Raw genomic sequence first — 22,645 nt, forward strand, 5'->3', positions numbered from 1 at the left:
CAAATATATGGAAATAAAAAGCACATAAATCAGTGGAGAAAAGAGAACCTGATTTAATAGTAATTATTAATAGCACAAAAGACAAAATTTGTGCAACAACAATATACCGTACAAAGTTACTAGAAGGGACTACGCATAGTACACAAACACACAAAAAAACAAAGTGAAGTTTCTCTATAAAGATTAACAACAAATATATACCGTTAAATAAGGTTTGTAATAAATAACAAGAAAATTTAAAAAGTCATTTATTTACAATTTTGGTTAAAATACATTTGATTAAAAATTATATTACCACATTTTAAAATAAGATGATTTAAATCAGTCTAGTAAATAAATTCATCGGCAAAAGTCTTGTACTCCCTGCAGATTTAAGACATAATTAGGTCTTGTTTTTTATTGTTTGTTGTTTTTTGTTGGACGTGTGTTGAAGGAATCCCTGAATTTACAAATAAAAAGTTTGGAAAGAGTTATATAATATTGCTATTTGTTGCCAAAATAAAATGTAATCAATAAAATAAATTTTCACAAAAAAAATATTCTACAATTCTACACCGATTCCTCAACTCAAGCTGGTCTTCCCTACTAGTAATTAACGCTTGTACAGGGTGTCCCAAATTGGTATGTTTTGCAGGGTATACCGAAAACTAAGGGAGAAAAAAAAGTATTTAAGATGAAATTTACTTTACCTAACGAAAAAAGAAGTTTTATGTTATTTTCATTCGGAATCAATCAAAAGTCATTACTCGGGGTTTTTTGGAGTTGATGAACATGAATATTACGACAGCAATGGTCCACGAGCTCCCCAAGGTGAAATTCCGCTTCTGATGTTTTATCTTATTTTCATTCGAAATCAGTCAAAAGTCATTACTTGGGGGTTTTCGAGGTCTATGTACACGAATATTACGACAGCGATTATTCTAGATCCTGGAGCACAGTGTGGACCTCGTCTCCTGAAGTTTTATGTTATTTTCATTCGAAATCAGTCCAAAGTCATTATTCGGGGGATTTTTGGGGATGCTGAACACGAATACTCCAAGGTATCTGGTGCCCAGCGTCGATCTCGTCTGCTAATTTCTTTTGTTAATTTGTCATTTAAGATTTTTATGAAAGTTTGGTATCAAAAATAGTTAAGTATGATTTTTACGAAGAAAAAAAAATGATTAACAAATAATCTCATCATTCAAATTTATTTCATCATCTTCTGTATCAGTAATTGATTTTCTTCATAGTTATCCATAGTCGTGCAATTTTCATCCAGCACAATTTATATGTGTCAAATTTCAAACCAAGACATTCTTTGTAGTTGTTTTTTCAAATCAATTATTCCATTTCTCCTGAGCGATTTATAATTAGCCCCTGAAATTTTATTAGTTTAGGATTATTTGTTTGACTTATGGTTCTAGACAGAACCCCAAACATGTTCAATTGATTTCATGTCTAATCCAATCGTGGTTTTAAGCTTCATCAACAGCCATTTGCACAATTCTAGCACTATAAGGACGGGCACTGTCATCTATAAAGATTAAGTTGTGAACAATTTCTTGTCATAGAGGGTAAATTATTAGTCTGGTACATAAATAAGCTGTGTCTTACGTTTATACATGATGCCACTCCAAAACGTTATATTTAATCGATGTCTCCCACCATCTCTCCAAACTCTTCCTCTCGATAGTCTTCAATAATCTTTCTAGTCCCTTCAGTAGATATAACTTCACTGAGGCAATAGCCAGTTATATCGTTCCCTGCTCCAATGCAATGGCTTCTGTCTTTGCTGAAAATTTAACGGTAGAACCCCCCAGGGACGATGATTAAACGTCCACTGGAAGAGAGGTTGTATTATGATTTTTAAAATCGTTGAGTTGTTGTACTGCGGGCCAAAAAGATGATAATATTTCTTTAATTATTTTTTGTTGTAATTTTTTTTACCGTATATCAATTATAATACAATAAACAATTTATATTCATAGCTGCACCATCGGGACACGTTCCAAACGTAAATTACTAGGGGGTTGAAGACTTTGGCCGAAGAGTGTATTATTTAAAATAATAATTAACGATGAATAATGGAATGTATAGTATCTTTTAATATATTGATCATTTGGATTTTATATATAGACCAGAGAAATTAGCAAAAGATACCTTTTTCGGGACTTTCTTTGATCCAGGTATCTAACAACTGCTTTTGATGAATTTGGTGGTTAATTATTGTAAATTTAGCTTCAAAAGTTGATTTTTTGAAAATTATTATTAACTTTTTGAAAAATGCACAAAAAATTTTACTTTTGCGTAAGAATGGTCTCAAGTTTCACTTAACAGTTCTTGCAAAATTGGAATTGTTTTTGCCAGAAAGATTTTATTTACAATATTATTATCAGCAAAACTTTTGGGTCTACATGAATTCTACTCGTAAATGCATCTAATTAAAAAAAAAGGCTTAATATTATCAAATTAAATTATTTCACGATTAAAAAATCTGTTAACTATTGCAAATAGGTTTGCAAAAGTACAATTTTAATTAATTAATTTGGTGTACCTCTTTCTCTTCAATTTGGTGCTTTCAAAATTAATGTTTATCCAATAGTTTGCGCATAATAACGTTGTAGATAAAAGCTTCCTGGGTTAAAAAGAAAACTGAACTTCTGAAGCTATTTTTGTCACAATTAAGTAAAAAATTAACGAAAATAACAAACTTTCATTTTAAAGGATTTTCTATGCTTTTTCAGTAAAATTGTGTCAACTTTTCCATATAATTTACCACCTTTAGTATTTAAAATCAAATAGCGATCTTACATTGTTTATAAATAAAAAATGAAGTTTAATCTTGTGCATATTTTATTTACAGCATATTGATATCATCAAATTTATCAAAAGCAATTATTAGATACTTAAATACCTGTATCAAAGAGTCTTGGGAAAATCGTTACTTCCGTGGTTTATTAAGAGATTCTTCTTAATTGTGTATCACTATAATATTCTGAAACTGTATTTTCTTGTGGCATGTTTAGATATATATTATTTTACATAGGATTAAACTACAACTGATTGTAATGAGAATTACATTCTTACATTTGCTGTGTTGTTTCGATTCCAATGTGGAAATCGTTGTAGATGTCGCTGGGTGGTAATACTAATTGTACAGTTGACTTACATGGCCTCGATCTTATAGGCATTAGTCATGTTTTGAGGTGAAATTCTGATGTAACCTCGGAAAGGAAACAGCAACTCACTACCATTTCTGGACGTATAAAACCAACCCACACCACAGATATTTAAATTATCATTCAAACCACAATATAAATATCAAAAAGAGAATCATCAAATCACTATAAGAGAGAGCCAAAACTACATGTACCAATGAAAATGCATTTCAAGGAAGAAAAAACCTGCTAACAAAGATTTAATTAAAAAATTATTATCAATTGTCATTTATAAACAAGTAATTCCACAAGATTGAAGAATGGAAATCACGAAACCGCTACCGCTACCCATAGCGGAGGTTATTCGACGGGGTAATCTTGTGCCATTATCATACTGGCGCGTATAAAAAGAGAGATTTTGCGAGCATTCTATGTAAGTAACACAGATAAAGCTATATTGGACTTTCAGTAATACGTTAAATGAGAATCTTTGTACCGGGCTTAACAAGGAAAATCTACAAGTAAATTTTAAGAGAGTATCTATTTATTTCGAGTTTCGTTACGCGCTCGCTTGTCGCTTTTATTTATTATCTAATACTAAGTTTTTGTATTTATAATTAAACTTTTAGTGCGTCTTTTTCTACGTCTCCTCAAAGAACAACAATTTTGGATGGGGTGGTTAATCGCAGGTTGCCAAAATCTTCCCAAACACGTTGGAATTTTCCATCACGGGGTGTTTATGAAAATAGAAAAGACCTCATTGCAGTTATGGACATTATATCAAGTACTTCACGGGATTAATCGTCCATTAATCAAGCAAATGGTTATAAATTAAAGCTTCAGGATAAACATTTTGTATTTTGGTTAATTATTTTTTATAAAATAATGCCTCACATTGAAATTAATTTTCATCAATTGCAAAAAGTATGCACTAATTCTGTTAGGGTGAAAAAAGATTAAGAGAATTTTGAAGCAGCACTTCAAGGTATAAGGGAGCAAATGGACGGCAGTATTGACAATATTCAAAGAGAAACAAACACGTCACAAAGAGACGCGGATAATGATGAACCAACCAATAAAAAAGGCGCGAATTAAAGAGGCCAGGACCAGCAAAAAACGGGAAGCCTTAGATATGCGATGCAGTTTTTTTCCAAATAAAAACAAGTTTACCTTCTCCATGGACATTTAGTTGCTTCTAATTTATTTATGTCAGTGTTCTGCTTATAAGCATCAATTTCCCGAATCATTTCTTAATGAAACATGCAGACAGTTTTTATTTTTAAACAAAACTCGGCTTAAAACTGAATTACAAGTATGTGTAACGTTATAAACGTCACATCTCTATTAATTTATATTTAAATACATATTTCATTTTAATTTCTTTATTAATTTCTTTATCTTCAGTTTAATTTTTACTATTTTTTATTTAAAAAGTAGTTGGCGCCCTCTGTTTTTTCTTTTCTTCCTCTGTCTTTATTTTCTCTCTCTTTCTGCCTCGTTGAATAAATATTCGCCCTCTCTCTTTTTGTCCGGCAGACTATTATGTTCCGTGTTGACAGACAAGCTGGTTTCATGATATCTACAGCAACATCCTATGACATCTGTGCTAATTTCATTTAGTCTCCCACTCTCTGTCAAAACAACTTTTCTAAGGTGGTGGGATTATTTTTTGCCGCTTTTTGAAATTTATAAAAGACGGCAAAAATTATTATAATACTCATTTTATGGTCTACAAATTCTCTTGGGTTTATTGGCATATCAACAACTTTATTGGGTTTATTAAATTTATTGACCAGATCGAATTTATTGGCCATATTGGATTTTAACAACTTAATCAGGACATACAGCCACATGTGACTGCAGCTCTCCAGAAGCCACCACTTTTAATTGGAGGACCTAACAGCTAGAACACACAAGCAGCCCATCGAAGCAATAAGTAGCACTTATTAACTGTTAAGCTTTGGCAGGGTTAATTATTGTTTTTTTTTTTATTATTTTTAATAAATATGTTTGGTTAAAATTTGTCTTATTTCCTATCAACTAAGAACTCAGGTTCAATCCCTAATTTAAGACAAGACGAACTCACCCTTGAGATACTGAGCTAGGCAAGGTATAGACGATAAGCTCCCATGGTTGATTGAGGTATTATTTTTACAATAGTACTTCAATTCTCTTTTGTAGTCTTGTCGTTACACTGCATCAGAGAGACGAATTGAGTACTACCTCTGGGGCTGTTCCGCTATCAGTTTTGTTAAATGAAGAAGGTTTAAAATGTACATTTGAAGACACTATTAAACTTTTAAGTATTTTAATTACCATTCCTATGTCAACATCTGAGGCAGAACGCTGTTTTTCGATGCTAAAACGAATTAAAACATTCCTTAGAAATATCATGAAGAAAGAACGACTTAGAGCTTTAGGTATGCTATCTATAGAAAAACATTTGTAAATGGCATTGATAATTTTAGTAATAAAGTTATTGAAAACTTTGCAACCAAAAGAGAAAGAAGCATGGACTTCATATATAGGAAACTTTAAAAGTGATTAAGCATTATTAAAGCACATTAAACAACTTTGTGTGTATGTGTAAATAATGAAATAGTGCTACATATTTTCATAATTTTGTAAATAGATTCTAGAAACTCAATCATAATAACAAACTTCAAGTACTATCAGCAGTAAATACTGGTGGTAAGTTGAGTTTTTTTTATTGTTAATTAATTTACAGAACCGTTTTGATAAATTTTGGACAATTTCTTGGCACCTCAGAAATAGTAGATACCTACTTAATGTAAGAGTATTTCTATTTCTATGTATCTAAAATTTCTATTTTATACCTTTTTTGACAATATCATGAACCCGTCACTAAAAATTTAAGCAGCTGCCCGAATTCTGGCACTACCTTCTTAAAGTGATAAGAGAAGCCACTGGGGAGACCTGTGATAACCTCTAAAGATGTTGTTATTGTACTCCTAGGCTCATGTCATATTTAGAAGCGCTTGCCTTTGTAGGGTGGTGATTGGTGGAGCAAGATTGCAAAGCCGTATTTTTCCACCGCTTCAATCTTTTAATCCCAAGTAAAATAATATATAAATCAATATGTGTCAAAATGAAACATTATATCTATATTTAGATTAAATGGATAGACTTGTTAATTTTCAACGGACTTTCTTTTACTTATCTATATACATTTAGTACAAAAATCATTTTTAAATTTAAGTATAACATCACATATAGACTAGAAAACCCCAATTTATAGGATACAAAAAATATATAACTTAAAAATAGTAACAAAAAATATCTTAAAGAATTCTACTACCATTTAAGCCAAAACCTGTCAAAAAAGTAATTTATTATATCGTAGAGTTAATTTTGAGAACGATTTCCGAAGTGGAAATCAAAACGTTAAAATAAACTTCTTTTATAGTAAAAAGTGTGGCTTATTCCCAATAAAAATAGTAAATTAAATATTACTTCACTGCTTTATCTGCATTGCCCGTATCATTATTAGCTTCTGTATGCACAATTTCTATTGTACAAAATCATGATAATTTTTCTTATTAACTTGGTTCCCAAATAGGAGATACTCCCAAGAATAAAAGCATTTATTCAAATCGAAATACACTTCCCGTGACATTCGCCACATCATTAAATAATAATTTACAACCACAAATCGCTTCACAACCTTGATATAATTATAGAAGAAAAATTTCAATAGTTCAAAGTGTATCGTCGATGGTAATAATTTGTCGAGAATGATCGGTTGCATAATTTCATATATATATATATATATAAATTTATATATATATATATATATATATATATATATATATATATATTAGTTTGATTGGATTAAATAGTAGTGAAATGATGATGATATAGATAAAAGCAAATAATTGGAAAACAGAAGAAATATACAAATTCAAACATTACGGCCATTCATCGATGCCATCGTCATGTATCGTATGCCATTTTAATCCATCTCCTATTGGTTCATGCGCAGAAGGCAATAAAACATGTTTCCAGAATGTTCTAAAAAAGGAAAACGACAAAAACCAATAATTGCAGGGATTACACTTTTCAATAATAAATAATAAAACAAAAAAATATTTGCACTGAAACTTCAGAATGAATACCACATCATAATTGATTGTTGATCTCATCAAGACTTTTAATTAAACTGAAATAATTATATAAGTATGCAAATAATTTAGATCTCACCTTCCTTGCACTAATCCTAAAAAAATTTTCCAGTTTTTTTTTCTACCAAAATTATAGGGATTAGCATATTTTCTCCCAAGTTCTTTTAAGCGAGCTGTTTCTGCTTTATTGATGTTAGCTTCAATGCAAGTTTCACCTTTACTAATTAATTGCGAGTGCCAAAGCGACAGCATACCTATTGCTAATAAGACACCTAAAAATTAGAAAAAATAAAGGCCTATTCAAAAAGCAACTAAACTAAAAGCCATGTATGAAGACCGATAACTAATTAAGCGATGATCAGTGGGCCTCAAACAGTGGCTTTAAAATTTAATAATTCCAATCACTTGAAAAAGTAAACGATTTAATTTTCTATATTTTATGTTCAGTAAGAATGTTTCATTTTGTTCTATTAAAGGCAAATTAACTGAATATAATATTTATATATACTTTATTACACACAATAAAATTTATTTTATTAAAGACATTTTAAATATAGTGATCATTCTGTGTACTATACTATACTATGATAATAGTCCATTGAAAAGTTACATTTTGAGAGGACACACTTTTATTTTTTGATGTGTGAGGGAGGTTAGTAAGTTCAAGTTTGTGGAGTCGCCATCCTTGTCCCCGGGCGCCATCTTGGAAGAAGGGGACAAAGGGTTTTCGCGCTGTATCTCGTAAATTAGCAATCTACATAAAATTTTATAAAACATAATTTGTACGAAATGAAATTTTCTACAACTTTATTTGTATTACTTTATTCGTAAAATTGAAAATAAAAATGATATAAACAAAAATAACTAAAATTTTTGAACAAATTTTCAAACAACGAACAAAAGACATCAGAGCAATACTATAAAAGGAATTCAACAAATAATTTTCAATACAAATGTCAATTTCATTCATTTCTGTGGGTTTTACAGCACTCCCGAAGTTGACAGAGTTCTTGAAAATACATACGAATACAATAAAAACGAACAATTAGGCTTAGGTTTTTATTACCTGTTTTTATTCATATAATTTATTATTTTGTTAACATTTCTATGGTATTAGTTTATTATCGACCTTTTACCACCTATGAGGTAGTGTCAGAATCAGCCAAACAATTAAAAAAGAAATACAAAGAACCAAGGAGACATGGATGCAAGAAAAATGTAAACTAATCGAAGAGCTCTAAGTGAAACACGATCATATAAATGTCCACCGAAAGATTCGAGAAGCCACTGGTCAATACAAGAGGAGAAACACACACCTCCTCATAAACAAGGACGAGAACCTGGCGACGACAGTTAGGGAGAAGTTGGTGACCTGGAAAACGTACATCAAAGAACTTTTCTGGGACTACCGAGGTAACCTTCCAGAAATAAATTGTATGGCAGGACCGTCAATACTAGAAAGCGAGGTGAAAGCAGCTTTAAAACAGTCTAAGAATGGTAAGGCCACAGGTCCCCACCAAATACCCGTTGAACTTATTAAGGTGATGAGTGAAGTGAGCACGAAGCAGTTAACTGAACTGTTTAACGCCATATACCATTCAGGTAATATCCCAGAGGAATGGCTATTGTCAACATTTATAACACTACCAAAAAAACGATCTGCGAAAAAGTGCGAAGATTACCGAACTATCAGCCTTATGAGTCATGCACGTAAGATTTTTCTTAAAATCATACATGCCAGAATTTACAAGAAATGCGAAGAAAATGTCGGTGAAATGCAATTTGGATTGCGTAATTCCATGGGTACACCTGTAGCACTTTTCACCTTACTACTTCAGAGATGCCGCGATGTCAGTTGTGATGTCTATATTTGTTTTATTGACTACACCAAGGCATTTGACCGTTTTCAGCACCAGAAGATGGTCGCCGCCCTACAAAGAGTAGGATTGGATGAGAAGGACATTCGGATCGTCATGAATTTATACTGGAACCAGTGTGCTCAAGTCAAGGTCGAAGACCAGGTGACCAACCAAGTGAAGATCATGCGAGGGGTAAGGCAAGGCTTTGTGCTCTCATAAAGTAACATAAAAACAAGACCTTACTATTAAGAAAACTAAATTCATGGTTGTCAGCCGTACAAATTTAGATCTCGGGGCACGAATGTCATGTAGCGAAGAGATCCAGAGAGTCGACAGATTCACTTACCTCGGAACTACCCTCAACTCACAATGGAACTACGCTCAAGAGATTAGATCCAGAATTGAAATGGCACGGTCTACATTTATCAAGTTGAGATCCTTGCTGTGCTTCAGTGATCTCAGTTTGGGAACCAAGATGCGGATAGTGCTATATTCTTCCAGTGTTACTATATGGAGTTGAAGTCTGGACACAGACGCAAGCCACTGAAAAGCGGATTGAAGCCTTCGAGATGATGTGGATCTATAGGAGGATACTAAAAATATCGTTTGTGGACTATGTCACCAACGTTGAGGTCCTACAGCGCATGAGAAAAGAAAAAGAAGTGCTTAATTTAGTGAAACAACGTAAGCTTGAGTACCTCGGCCACGTGATGCGGAACGAAGAAAAATATCGAACTCTTCAACTCGTTATGCAGGGTAAAGTATTTGGCAGGAGAGGATCGGGACGCCGTCGTATCTCGTGGTTGAAAAACCTCCGACAATGGTTTGGGATGACCTACGCGGAGCTGTTTCGCAGAGCAGTCAACAAAACCATGATATCGCCAACATCCGGACCGGATAAGGCACTGAGAAAGAAGAAGAGGTAGAGTCTGGAGACGTGTTTTTAAAGTGGTATCCCCATTAGGCCTAATTCACTGACAATTTCCAGGCGAGATAATATTGAGCATAAATTATATATTTAAAAAGTTATTTTTTAGCTATTGCTTTTTCATTTTCTTTGATGGTCTAGGCTGCGGTTCAGGATCTAGTTCAGTATCGAAGGTGAATGTTTGCGAACGAACGGAAGTTAGAATTGGCGTCATTGTGGGTAACATTTTCAAATTCTTCGAATTTTTCGATTAATTTTAATATTTCCATAATATCACTGCAAGGTTCCACCTAAATAATTGAGGCACAGTGCAGAGCATTTGAGGCCTACTTGTAGGCAACCACACATACTTCCCCAGTTTCCACAGAATCTATATTTTTCCGGCCCCCTCTCTTAGACTGCTTCCTAATGCCGTGAGCAAGACAAGAATACCAATGTCCTCTGCTACAACACTCACAATCCTAGGCTTGAAATGCAGTAGGAGCAGAACGGATGATAACTGTATCTGCATCAGATTCAGCCTGGTCGACACTAAAACCCACTTCTGATAGTGCAGTTTTGAGAAGATCTATTAAGTTTGTTTTGTACTTTTCATTACCAAGAAATTTATCTTGGAATAATATTGGAACGGTGCTCTTAAACTTTATCTCTATCCATTAGTGCTTTTTCGTGTGACGCAAGCGTACGAGGTGGGGTAAGCTTTGTTGTGGCGAAATGGGTCGATAATAAATTAATAATAACATAGGAAGATGGTACCCCTTATTCTAAGATGGCGAGTATTTAAAAACCCGGCCAAGTTTGGGGCGCTGTAAAATCCAAAGAAATTAAACAAATTTGATGAATACAGCGCGAAAACCCTTTCCCCTTATTTCTCCCAGATAGCGGGGGACCAGGATGGCGTCCCCACAAACTTAAGTTTATACTTACCCTCCCGCTAAGCATAAAAAATGTAACATTTCAATGACTATCAATATTAAATACTAATTAAGATTACTAAAGAAACTAAAAATTAAATACTATATAAACTTAAACATAATTTAATCAGTTTTATTTATTAATATTTCAGGTTTGCGTTTAACCGGAACCTCATACAATCGTTCGGTGTTAAAACGTATCCCCTCTCAGTTCGAGATTAGAATCTAGCATAATCTTATAAGCGTGTCTAGCAAGCTGTTCATACTACTTGTTGCTTCGACTTATAATTGGGAGTTTTCTCAAACTTTTTAAATAGCCGGTAAGTTTTGTACATTTTGTACAAAACGTCATAATATATGATACTAAAATAAAAAAAAGAATCGTCTAAAATTCAAATTTTACACAGTGGTCCAAATGTTACCAATTATGTTGGTACACCGCTAGAAATTTTCTTATGCTTGTTTCCGACGAATTTGTTTGAGAAAATAAGTTTTGCTTAACAGAAAATCGAATTGTTTTGTTTTAAATTTTATCAAAAGTAACTTTTTACTTCTTTTTTTTTTCTATTGTAATGTACTGTTGTCATTCCCTAGTGGTCTCGTATAAGTACCACCTGTTTTTTGGTTTATAATAAACAAAAATAAAAGTTTCACACAAAAATAATTTGTTACCTTTATTTGCATTAATTATTCAAAATGAAACCGAAAAAATTTTAAATTTACATTTAAATAACATTGTACATAAGATGCCGATTGACCATTTAACTATTATGTAATTCCCACTAAGATATTAAATAATACCAGATCATTTAATTTTTAACCATCAACAAAAATGTAATAATATAATTTGATCGCAAGTATATATTTGATGGTAATATGATCTGCACAGATATCGCCGACGTAGTACATATTTCTTTGTCGATAACAGATTTTAGATAACATGAATCATTTTCAATATTTATGTGAATGGAACCTTATATTTTAATAATAACTGTAATGGCATAACTTTGATTATTTGGTAAACCTACAGATTGAACGAATTTAAAACGGAACATACGAAATCAATGTATTTCGGCTCAACTCCGCTCTAGGTGGTTGGCCAACAAAAGGTTGTCAAATAATTATATTATAAAAATCCAATACTTCAGCGGGCTGCTGGATTCTGAATTCATTCAAGAACAAGTCAAAACTCCACCCAAATAGGTTGCCTAGAATCACTGGGAAAACTAGACTACACAAGCAGTTATTATGCTGTCAAACCACTTATCGCTTCCTTATAGTCCAAGAGATAGAGCCGAAATTTTGAACTGATCAGTAATATGACATTTCTCTATTGGAATATATTCATTGTAACTGGGTTAAGACTTTGCCTTACAGGCGGACGCCCCTCGTGGTACAGGGGGTGGCTATACAGGGATGAAGTTGTAATTTTTTTCAGAAAAATTAACGATCGATAATATGGCTGAAAATTTGCCCAGAGTAAGATCTTGGTATAACCAGACGAAATCCCAAAGGGCGGACGCGAGAGTGGATACATAAGGGGTGGCGGACAGGGGTGAAATTGCAATTTTTTGGGGAAAAATTAACGATAAGTAATATGTCCGCCATTTTCATGGCTCATTATTTAGCCCCTAAAAACTCTAAATCCAAAAGGGCGGACAGCTGGGTTTGTACAGAGAGCCATAAAACGGGGTCAAATGTACCACTTGCCTGCGCATTTTAGGTCTTGGTAACAATTTTCAAACTGATTTTATTATGATATTTTTATACCGATTGATTTGAAAATTTGTATGCTCACTTCTGTTACTATTCTGAGAAGCGTCAAGTAGAGTTTTCCTCCAAATTTTCCAAAAAAATTTCCGTAAATGAAAATTTTCGTAATTTATAAATTAAATAATTTTAAAGAGGTAAAATCTAATTTATAGAATCCTTTCGATTTTCTGTAAGTTATACCATGATTTTTTTCCAAAAATTTTCAAACGATTTTTACGATAAGAAAAAAAAATTAGAAAAACTTTTCTAAAACATTTGATAAAACTCTACGTCATCGTCTGAATCTATTATAGAATATTTTGTAGTTTTAAAATGATATTATGATAATGTTTTTTTTTTTCAAACTAAAGTCATATTTACTTTACAAATCACATTTTTTTCTTAAATATAAATATTTTACGAATTAATTTTTATTACCACGAGGGGCGTCCGCCTGTAAGACAAAGTCTTAACCCAGTTACAATGAATATATTCCAATAGAGAAATGTCATATTACTGATCAGTTCAAAATTTCGGCTCTATCTCTCCGACTATTAGGCAAGCTCCTCTTTCCTTTAAAGGAGACAGATAGTTGAACGATATTTTATACAATGTCTATCACCGAGTATGGATTTATTTTTGTCCAAGTTTTATATTGGTCCACTATTTCAAATGCAGTTCAAACAGACATATATTAAATTGTATGTTCCGTTTTAAATTCGTTCAATCTGTATATTACACATCACAAGAAATTAAAAAAAAAATTAAATTAAACTTGTTGAGCAGCGCTGATTGACACAATAGAGCAGTAAAATGTTATACATAAAGATGTTGTAATATATATCTTCGCTTACTTGGTCCACTAGTAATAAAGTTATCAGAATTAAATGGGAAACCGGTCTTCATACATGGCTTTTCCTTATAGCAAACTAGCACATACTACCCAAAATAGCTGCGACCAAGTGCTTTGCATACGAATATCAAAAATATAAATGAGAAACCTTAAATAACCAGTAATAGTCGTACATGTAACAATTCTCATATAAATAAGAGACTTTTCATTATTCTATAATCTAATTGAATCGGTTATTTGGAAAAAGACAGAGCTGACAATGATCCTAAATGAAAGTAATCTAAATAACGATTCGAAACTATGTGTATGAATGCCGTACTGTATAAAATTGCTAAAAATGGGGTCAAAATTTTCCGAAAATCCGATCAAAATTGACGGCATAGTTTCTAAAGTTGTTATTACATATTGTAGTATTGATTTATATGTGATTCATGCTGGGTCAAATGGCCCCTTAAAAATATCCCACAGGCTTGTAGTCTATTACGAGTTCATTACATTATTGTCAAATATATTTAGGTTTATGTTAGGAAAGTAACGAAAGAGCTTATTTTATCTGTGTTTAGAAAAAGTAGAAAATTATAAACAAGTAAGGTCATGTTATGAGTTTCTTGTGTGAGAGTTACTAACCATACAAAAAAAGGGTTTTTCCAAGGCTTGCTCTATTTTCGATAGCTCTGTAGGAGTTGAATTTCAATTATTACTTACCACAATTAATAAGTGCCATGTAAATTATAGCTCTTTTCTTCCACGGATTAATGTATTCATAACTAGATTCTTCATCGAATAATGAACTATCTAAATATTGTGCATCAGTCTAAAAACAAAACAACGTAAAAAAATATTATGATTTACATTTCATATAAACATACCACTGGTATTAGGGCTCCGGTTTTATTAAACTTAACTGGATGTCCTTCTAATTCGGGATCGTCCATATCAGAAGGCGTTAACATTATTGTTGTGTATGCAATATCAAATCCACATGAAATTACAAAAATTACACCAACTATTAAGAATACCATATAAAGAAAAAAATGTCTATGGTTTTTGAACCCGACACAATTATTTATCCAAGCTGTACCTATATTAAGGAAAAATGTTTTACAGTCTAATAATATTGCTACCGCTAACTTAGTCAGCTCATTCTACACCTTCTAGGGTTCAATTCTAAGCCAGTAAAGAAATAAAAAAAGTGATCGATTACACGGGAAAATTTAGCTTTAAGTCATAGTTAATGAATAATATGTTTCGAGGTACTGGCAGATCAGCCCTATTATTTTTATACAAGATAGGTGAAAGTCCAAAAATGTAGTTTTTGCCTTTAGCATTTTAAAATTATATTAGGAGCAAGTTTTGTCTTGTCAAACTATCGTGTTATGAAAAGATGGTTAATTTGAATTTTTATAAGTTCAAATATATCAATAATTTGTTGAGAAACTGCACAAAAACAATTTTTTGCACTATTTAATACTATGACAACCCCTTAGAGGCCGGAAGAGGCCAAAAAAGCTAGCCCTGAGAGTTGCAACTCTCAACGTCGGAAGCATGACAGTTAAAGAAAGAGAGCTCGCCGATTTCATGCAGAGGAGAAGGATTGATGTACTTTGTGTACAGTAAACTCGTTGGAAAGGTGTCGAGAGATCTTGGAGATGTATGCAAGTTAATTAGTATTTCGAACAGGCAATGTGAATATCATATGTGCCTACGCCCCACAGGTAGGGTGTGAAGAACAGGAAAAGGAAGAATTTTGGAGGGCCCTAGATTGCGAGATGATGGAGATTCCTGTAGACGAAAAGTGTTTTATTGGAGGAGATTTGAATGGACATATTCGTACAAAAAGGAGCGTGAATAAAAAGAGTTCATGGAGGTTTGGAGATGGGAATAAGAAATAATGAAGGAAATAGTTGTGTCATTAATACTTTCTTTATGAAGATTGTAAAGTGAGAAAGGTACGTAGGAATGTAGCTAGTCAACACCGACCGGTGATAGTGGATACACAGATAAAGGCAATAGTCTTTAAGAGTAGAGTACTGGAAGAACTTGAGGAAAAAAATACCGTAAATGACTGGTGGGAAGCCAACAGTAAAGTTGTAGTGGTAAAGGGCCTCCTAGAGACAAAGAAGCTTGGTGGTGGAACGATGAGGTGCAATAGTTAGAGAGAAGAAAGAGGCTAGAAAAAGGTATGATAGGTCTAAAAGAGAGGAAGATAAGGATATATACAAGGTGGCAAAGAGGGAAGCAAAGCGCTGTAGCTACTGCTGAGAAAAGATCGTCTGCACAGCTGTATGAAGAGTTGGAAATACGAGGGAATGAAAAGGTTATACAGCATTGCTAAAGCAAGGGACTAGTCATCAAAGGAATTGACCCACGTGGAAGAGTGTTGAAATAAAGCAAAGATGGTATGAGTATTTTAGTAAATTGCTAAATGAAGAACACCAGAGGAGAGACAGACGATGCGGTAAGGCAGTAAGACCCGATGGAATACCTGTGAATATTTGGAAGGTTCTAAGAGAGGAAGGGGTTGATATTTTGTGGCAAATGATGAGTTGGATTTATGAGAAAGAAAGGATGTCCAATGCATGGAGAAAGCGTGTGATGGTATCATTGTATAAGATAAAAGGGACATTCGGGACTGTAAGAACAATAGAGGGATAAAGTTAATGTTACACACAATGAAAATTTAGAAGAGAATTGTAGACCAAAGGTTAAGGAGAGAGACATCGATAGGAAAAGAACAGTTTGGATTTATGCCAGGAGGGAGGACAACTGATAACTTGTTTGCGTTGAGATAGTTTATAGAGAAATACAGCGAGAAGAAAAGAGAGCTACATTTGATATTTATAGATCTTGAGAAGGCGTACGACACAGTTCCTAGACAAGAGAGAAATGGGTTCCTGAGAAGTATGTAAGACTCGTGAAGGATATGTATGAGAGAGCATACACCAAAGTAAGGACTACAGTCGAATTGACCGAAAGTTTTCAAGTGACGCGACGGTTGGTTTGCTTCAAGGCTCTTCGCTGAGTTCTTATCTGTTCAATCATGTTGTGGATGTACTGACAGAGAAAGTAACAGCGACCCCTAAAACGGGAAAAGCTGAGGAAGAAGATTGATTTAATACAATAAAAATAATCACAAAACACCATTTTTTTCACCTTAAAAGTGACATAAACCAACAGTTTAGACTTGCAAATACTTGGAAGTTACTCCAGGCATTGCCCTTCATAACGCTGTGCTGGTTTCAAAAATTCACTAATTAATTCTCAAAATCATTCATTTTTGTCTTAACAGCTTGGACTATTTGCTTCTACCAAAATCAATGGATTCTTGAATATTAAAATTAAAAGAAAATAATACTGTATAATATATAACCAGAAAAGGATACGACAGTGGTGATCCATTTTTAGAATACAACGGTTACAAGCTGAGCAATGATGTGTTCGTGGTGGTTTTGGAGAAATGCATTTTTTGCAAATACTAACTGCTTCTTGGATTAATTCATCCTAAAATCATTTCTTTTTATTTTATATGGTTCCAAATAAATACCTGCAAAAAGACTGTCATCTAGTCTGAAAAGTATGCTTAACTAATTAGAACTGTCATGATACCAGTGATATGACCAATCGATGTCTGAAAAATTCTATTAAACAATTTTTATCAATACATTAATTGAATTTGTAATTGAACATAGTATTTTACTTCTAGTAATTTTTTGATATTTCTTATTCTCATTTCATATAATAAAAATAAATAAGTAGTTAAAAAATTATGTTTAGTTGTATGATAAATAAATGGAAATAGGCAGAATTTATTTAAAAATAACGATTACACAGGATGACAAGACCCAGAAAACAGAGTATACATTTTCGAAGATTTTTGGTGCATTGAATACGAATCTGAGCTCCAAATTGCCGAATTTGTTCTGGTTTCTGAGACATCCTAACCTAAAAGTGCAAAACTAACAGTTTTTGGTTGAGTAAGTATACCTGCTTGTGGTTAATAGGGATGGTTTCTAAGTTCCAGAGTTAGGTGGATTTTCCTGCTTGTGGATTAAAAGAAATAGATATACAAAAAAAAGCAATTAATCTCGCAGGTTCGTGGGTTTGCCTGCTTATGGACTGAAAGATGGTTTCTTGAGTTGATTGGTTTAAGAGTATTTTGGTTTGACAAGTAAACTTGCTTGCTTAGTGATTTCCTGATTAGGTTGATTTGTCTGCTTGTGGACTAAAATGGGTAGTTTCTACAGGTTTGCCCTCAAGCGGGTGTACTGTCCCCAACATTATGGAATGTAGTTGTTGATGTTCCAATTCATGGGCTTAGCAATAAAATTTCTCAGTACTGTTGCATATCAGATGCGATATGCCCTTCATTACATATAGAATTACTGTCTAAAACCTCTCTGTGAACCCTTCTAAAACCAAACGACTAGTAGCGTTAGCTGAAATTATTTGGAAACGAACTAGACCAATGAAGTCTAAAGAGGGGCTAAGTTTATATGAGATTTTAGAAAGATAACGCTCAAAAGTGTTTTATTTAAGTTTGTAACTTAGATTTGTATAGGCAGTCCATATCTAGGACACTTTTACGATTACCAAAGTAGACTGCACCTTTCACAGCTAAGGTTCAATATATTAAAAGTTAATGTTTAATTAAAATTCTCCACTTTTGTCAAAGTAAGCATTACCTGAGGTGGGTAACCTGGAAGTGTCACTACAGCCATATAATAGTGAAAAGAAATATTTAACAGTAACCAGTGTCCAATAACAATTAGAACTAAACAGACAAAAGCGTTCCTATTCCACCAATATGGTATTCCTATCCAATAAGCTATCACAACCACTGATGCAGTAAGGCCTACTACAGCAACCACAAATATCTAAAATAAAAAACTATTAATAAGCTGTGTCTACAAATCATATATTTTTTTAAAACAGTCTTCATTAACATGGCTGCTAAAGAGCTAAATTGAATATTAAATACATGTTGCTTACAGGTCCTAGTGCATATGTAAAATTGTCCACAAACCAAAACATGGGTTCCATACACACATCTGCTACATAACTTTGGTCCATAAAATTGTTGTAAGTAAGTGATCGGCAGGTTAGATGACATTTTTGAAATAGTGTTTTTATAATGCAACTAAAACAGTTTTTATTAGTTTACAGAAATTATAAGGAAATTTGGAAGAATAATGACAAATCTACAAAATGATTATTCTGAAAATGCTATAAGTTTTTTACAAATATAATATTTATTGAACAGAAACAACTTCCTCATTTGGAGGGTTCTATGAAGTCCATTTGTAGAGGGTTCTAGTCGATTAATAAATTCTAATATAGAAACATGAACCCTTAAATTATTTAGTTTCTGAAATATGGAGGTTGACAGTTTGAACATTAGAGACCAAAAAATATTTATTTCAAATTTGGCAAGAAACGTTGAATAACATTGAACATTGAATAAAAGGCATAATATTGAATGAAATAATATTAGGTAGTGTATCGTAACACTACATTTCTGAAATTGGAACTTCTTAAAAATCTCTGAAAAACACATATATTGAGTGTTAAATTCACAAAGATAAATGAAACTATTGGTCAAATTGTGGCCACACAAGCAAAAATGTATAATTTAGCTTTAATATTGTTTTGTGGAAGGTTATTTCCAATACTGAACAGGTAGAGAATGAATAGGGTAACAAGGCTATGTGGTACAAAAATATAAATTATATTCATATATAAACTAAGGCTGTTGTGAGAATTTTGAAGCATAATTTGAATACGAATAGCCACGTAATGACATAATAAACTTATGTATTATTTAAATCATAGGAACAATATTAATCATACTCTGAATATCTGATACCTTTAAATGGTTTTAATTAGTTAACTCATTAGTTTCAGCAATTAGATTTACTTTTTCAAATTACTGTTGTTTCGAATTGCCTTTATTCTTCAAAGTTAATAAGATTATCCATTTGGCCTACCATATATAAAGGGGTATTTTTTTAAAGGTCCAGTGAATGGTGATCATTTTTACTTCTAGATTGCACGTGTCATAATTTGTTTTCCTTATTAGCCATGATTAATTTTTAATTTTCATCTAATCAGTGATCATTATTTGAAAAACATTGTATACTTTATCTCAGAAAATACGAATTATTAGACATCATTGTAATGTATGTTTACGGCATTAAAATTATTTTGATATTTTCAGACAGTATTGCCACACTTAGTAGAGTGTAGAGTGAAAATCGGCAGTTTTTATGACCGATAAAAAGTTTGAAACTCTATAAGCTGTTCGTATGTATACATTATATAGTTTGTTTTATAAATATATTTGCAATCAAAACTTCAAATAACAAATGTGATGTTGATTTTAATTAATAAATGCGATAATATTAACAAATAATTTAGATTGACAACACTGCAGCTGTCATTTTACTAGCTTGGAACATAAATTTCGTTAGGATCGCTTGGATACACTAATCACACATTATGATTTTCTGTGCTTTAATTTTTGATGTGACTTGACATTTGAGAGCACCCGAGAGAGATGGTTAGATCAAAAACAATATGCTGGATCGAGATGAATATAAATATCGCAAAATAGAAAATGAACGAGGAAATAGGTGGAGAACATAGCACAGAATAAATAATCAGAATGCCCACTCTCAGATGCCGCCTTTGAAGTTTGTCAGCACGCGATCGCCATATTTTAAACGAAAACATAGACTCGAATTGAGAAATTTGTGACAGGCTACGACATAACTGTAATTTAAATTTTTAGAGATTAATAATTTAGTACATTTGAAATAATTTAATCGATTCTTCAACTAAAAGTACGAATAAAATAGTGCATATAATGTCTATAGTTGCCGTAAATAAATTAAAGTGGGTTAATTTTTCTATGCACACCAGATAAAATGTCACTGAACAGCACTGGTTCCGTTTAAAACATGGCTGATTCCGTCTGCGCGAACGAGATGCGCATACTTATTTTTTCAAGCAGAGTGGGTATTCTGATTGTTTATTATTCTGAGGCCATAGACATAATACCTATTTATTAGCAGACGTACAATGTAGAATTTTTACAATGTTTTTTTGTAAAGTTAATAACATAGACACATAGACGTATATATACTCAGTGACATTAGAAGTGTCCCAAAAGTGTGAACCCAGAAGGAATAATTCCTTGAACTTAATTTTTTGGCAACATGGTAGATTTACATCAAGAAAGAAGCGATAACGTTGTCAAGAATTTTTATTAACAAGTAATCAAAAAAAAAACGGTCGAGTTTACCGAAAGTACAAGCTGATTATAGCTGCAAATGTCAAACATGAAACAAAAAATTTCGGTTTTGCAGTGTTGGCATGTTTTTATAATGTATATGCTGTATGCTTAAAATATAAAGAGATAAAGCTTTAGAAAAGTATATTTTGATTATATTATGTTATGAATTCTGCAATTTTTGATTTATATAAAACAACAATGAGTAAATACCTATTTGTTTCTTTGGAGATTAAATGCAGTTAATTACTAGAATTTTTTTTGACAATTGCCCTTTGATAGATTAGGGGATAGATTTGGCAATCGTCAAATCAACAGTTGCCAGATTGCAACAGATGTTTGCAATTAATCTCCAAAGAGACAAATATTTACTCGTTATTGTTTCATATAAATTAAACATTTCAGAATTCATAAAATAGTAAAATCAAAATGTACTTTTTTAAAGCTTTCTCTCTTTATATTTGAAGCATACAACATAATGCATTATAAAAACATCCCAACACTGCCAAACCCAAATATTTTATTTCATGGTTGACATTTGCGGCTATACTCAGCTTGTACTTTCGGTAAACTCAACCAAAAAATTAATGCGTTTGGCGACCCCATAGCTGAATACACTCCTGTATACGTCTAGGCATTGACAAAATGAGATGATCGATGTCTCCTTGCGGCACCTCCTTCCAAGGACGTCTCGACGACCGTCGAGATAAGGCAGTAAAGTGGTTTGTAAGATGTCATCAACATAACGAGCAGCTGTCGTATTGCCTCGAATAAACCGAAGTGGCGATCGGCTACCATAGGCAATAGCCCCCAAACCATTACTCCAACTATCCTGTGTACATGCCTCTCAACAGCAAACCCGATATCTCGTCGCTCTCCACGGCAGCGTCTTACCATCCTACGACCATCATGCATTCCTAAACAGAATCGTGATTCATCGCTGAATGCTACATTACGCCATTCTGCCACCCAATGCTGGCGTTCTCTACACAAATTCAAACGTTGATGACAGTGGTCCGCAGTCAAAGGAAGCACTAGTCGTGTGCAGAAGAAAACCAGTCCAAAGGCTCGAATGCGACGGTATAGTGTACGCATACTAACAGGTCTACCTACTACTTCAAACCGTTGGTCAGCATTTTGACGCGTAGTAGCAAAACGGTCTCGCAGAGCCAGTAATCTAAAGCGCCTATCTTGACGCTCTGTGATACGCCTCGGTTGACCAGTTGGTCTTCTTCACATTCCTCTACCTTCGTTTGTCCACACATGACAGACAAGCTTAACCGTCATTGCCGTTCAATTAACACGACGGCCTATTTCGCGATACGACAAACCCATATCTCTATACGCAATAATTCTGCCCCTGTCAAAATCTTTTATGGTGGTAATTTTGATGTCTTCGAACTCGAGACATTTTCTTACACTGAATACAATTAGACTGAGATATAATAACTAAAAATTTCTATACGAACCGGTTTTCACAAATCGGTATCTTCGCAAGAAAATTTAAAGGTAAAACTTTATTTTTACAAAAAGTAGAAAAGATAAGCATTGATATTGTTATCATAGCATGTTTTAAATATAGTCATTCTGTTGCCAAAAAAATTAAGTTCAAGAATTTATTCCTTCTAGGTGTAATACTTCTGTCAGTGAGTATATGTATTAACATTTATATATTGTCAATATATACGTGTATGGTTAATATATACGTCTATGGTGGATGTCTAAGCCCAAAGACAGTTTGTTCGTTTTAATTAGATACAATTTTGTCT

General features: G+C 33.0%; 1 protein-coding gene across 1 annotated transcript; it reads right to left on the reverse strand.

Moving 5' to 3' along the window:
• Nucleotides 1-232: 232 nt before the first annotated feature.
• LOC140452044 (palmitoyltransferase ZDHHC16B) lies at nt 233-19,830 on the reverse strand. Its single transcript, XM_072546074.1, has 8 exons — nt 19,573-19,830; nt 18,578-18,725; nt 18,271-18,462; nt 16,972-17,089; nt 14,458-14,663; nt 14,294-14,402; nt 7,362-7,554; nt 233-7,172 (listed from the first exon to the last, which is right to left on the reverse strand). Exons 1-8 carry the CDS (start codon nt 19,617-19,619, stop codon nt 7,070-7,072), a joined length of 1,116 nt encoding a protein of 371 aa, XP_072402175.1. The 5' UTR covers nt 19,620-19,830; the 3' UTR covers nt 233-7,069.
• Nucleotides 19,831-22,645: the final 2,815 nt, after the last annotated feature.

The sequence above is a fragment of the Diabrotica undecimpunctata genome, chromosome 10 (genome assembly GCF_040954645.1).
Source record: "Diabrotica undecimpunctata isolate CICGRU chromosome 10, icDiaUnde3, whole genome shotgun sequence".
Classification (NCBI taxonomy): Eukaryota; Metazoa; Arthropoda; class Insecta; order Coleoptera; family Chrysomelidae; genus Diabrotica; species Diabrotica undecimpunctata.

Excerpts from the sequence above, each read along its gene's own strand:
- LOC140452044 (XM_072546074.1), bottom strand. The coding sequence starts at position 19,619 with ATGATCACCATTCACTGGACCTTTAAAAAAATACCCCTTTATATATG. Across the intron at positions 18,463-18,577 it reads TTACATATGCACTAGGACCT|ATATTTGTGGTTGCTGTAGT; the intron begins GTAAGCAACATG and ends TTTTTATTTTAG. Across the intron at positions 7,173-7,361 it reads TTAGGATTAGTGCAAGGAAG|AACATTCTGGAAACATGTTT; the intron begins GTGAGATCTAAA and ends TTCCTTTTTTAG.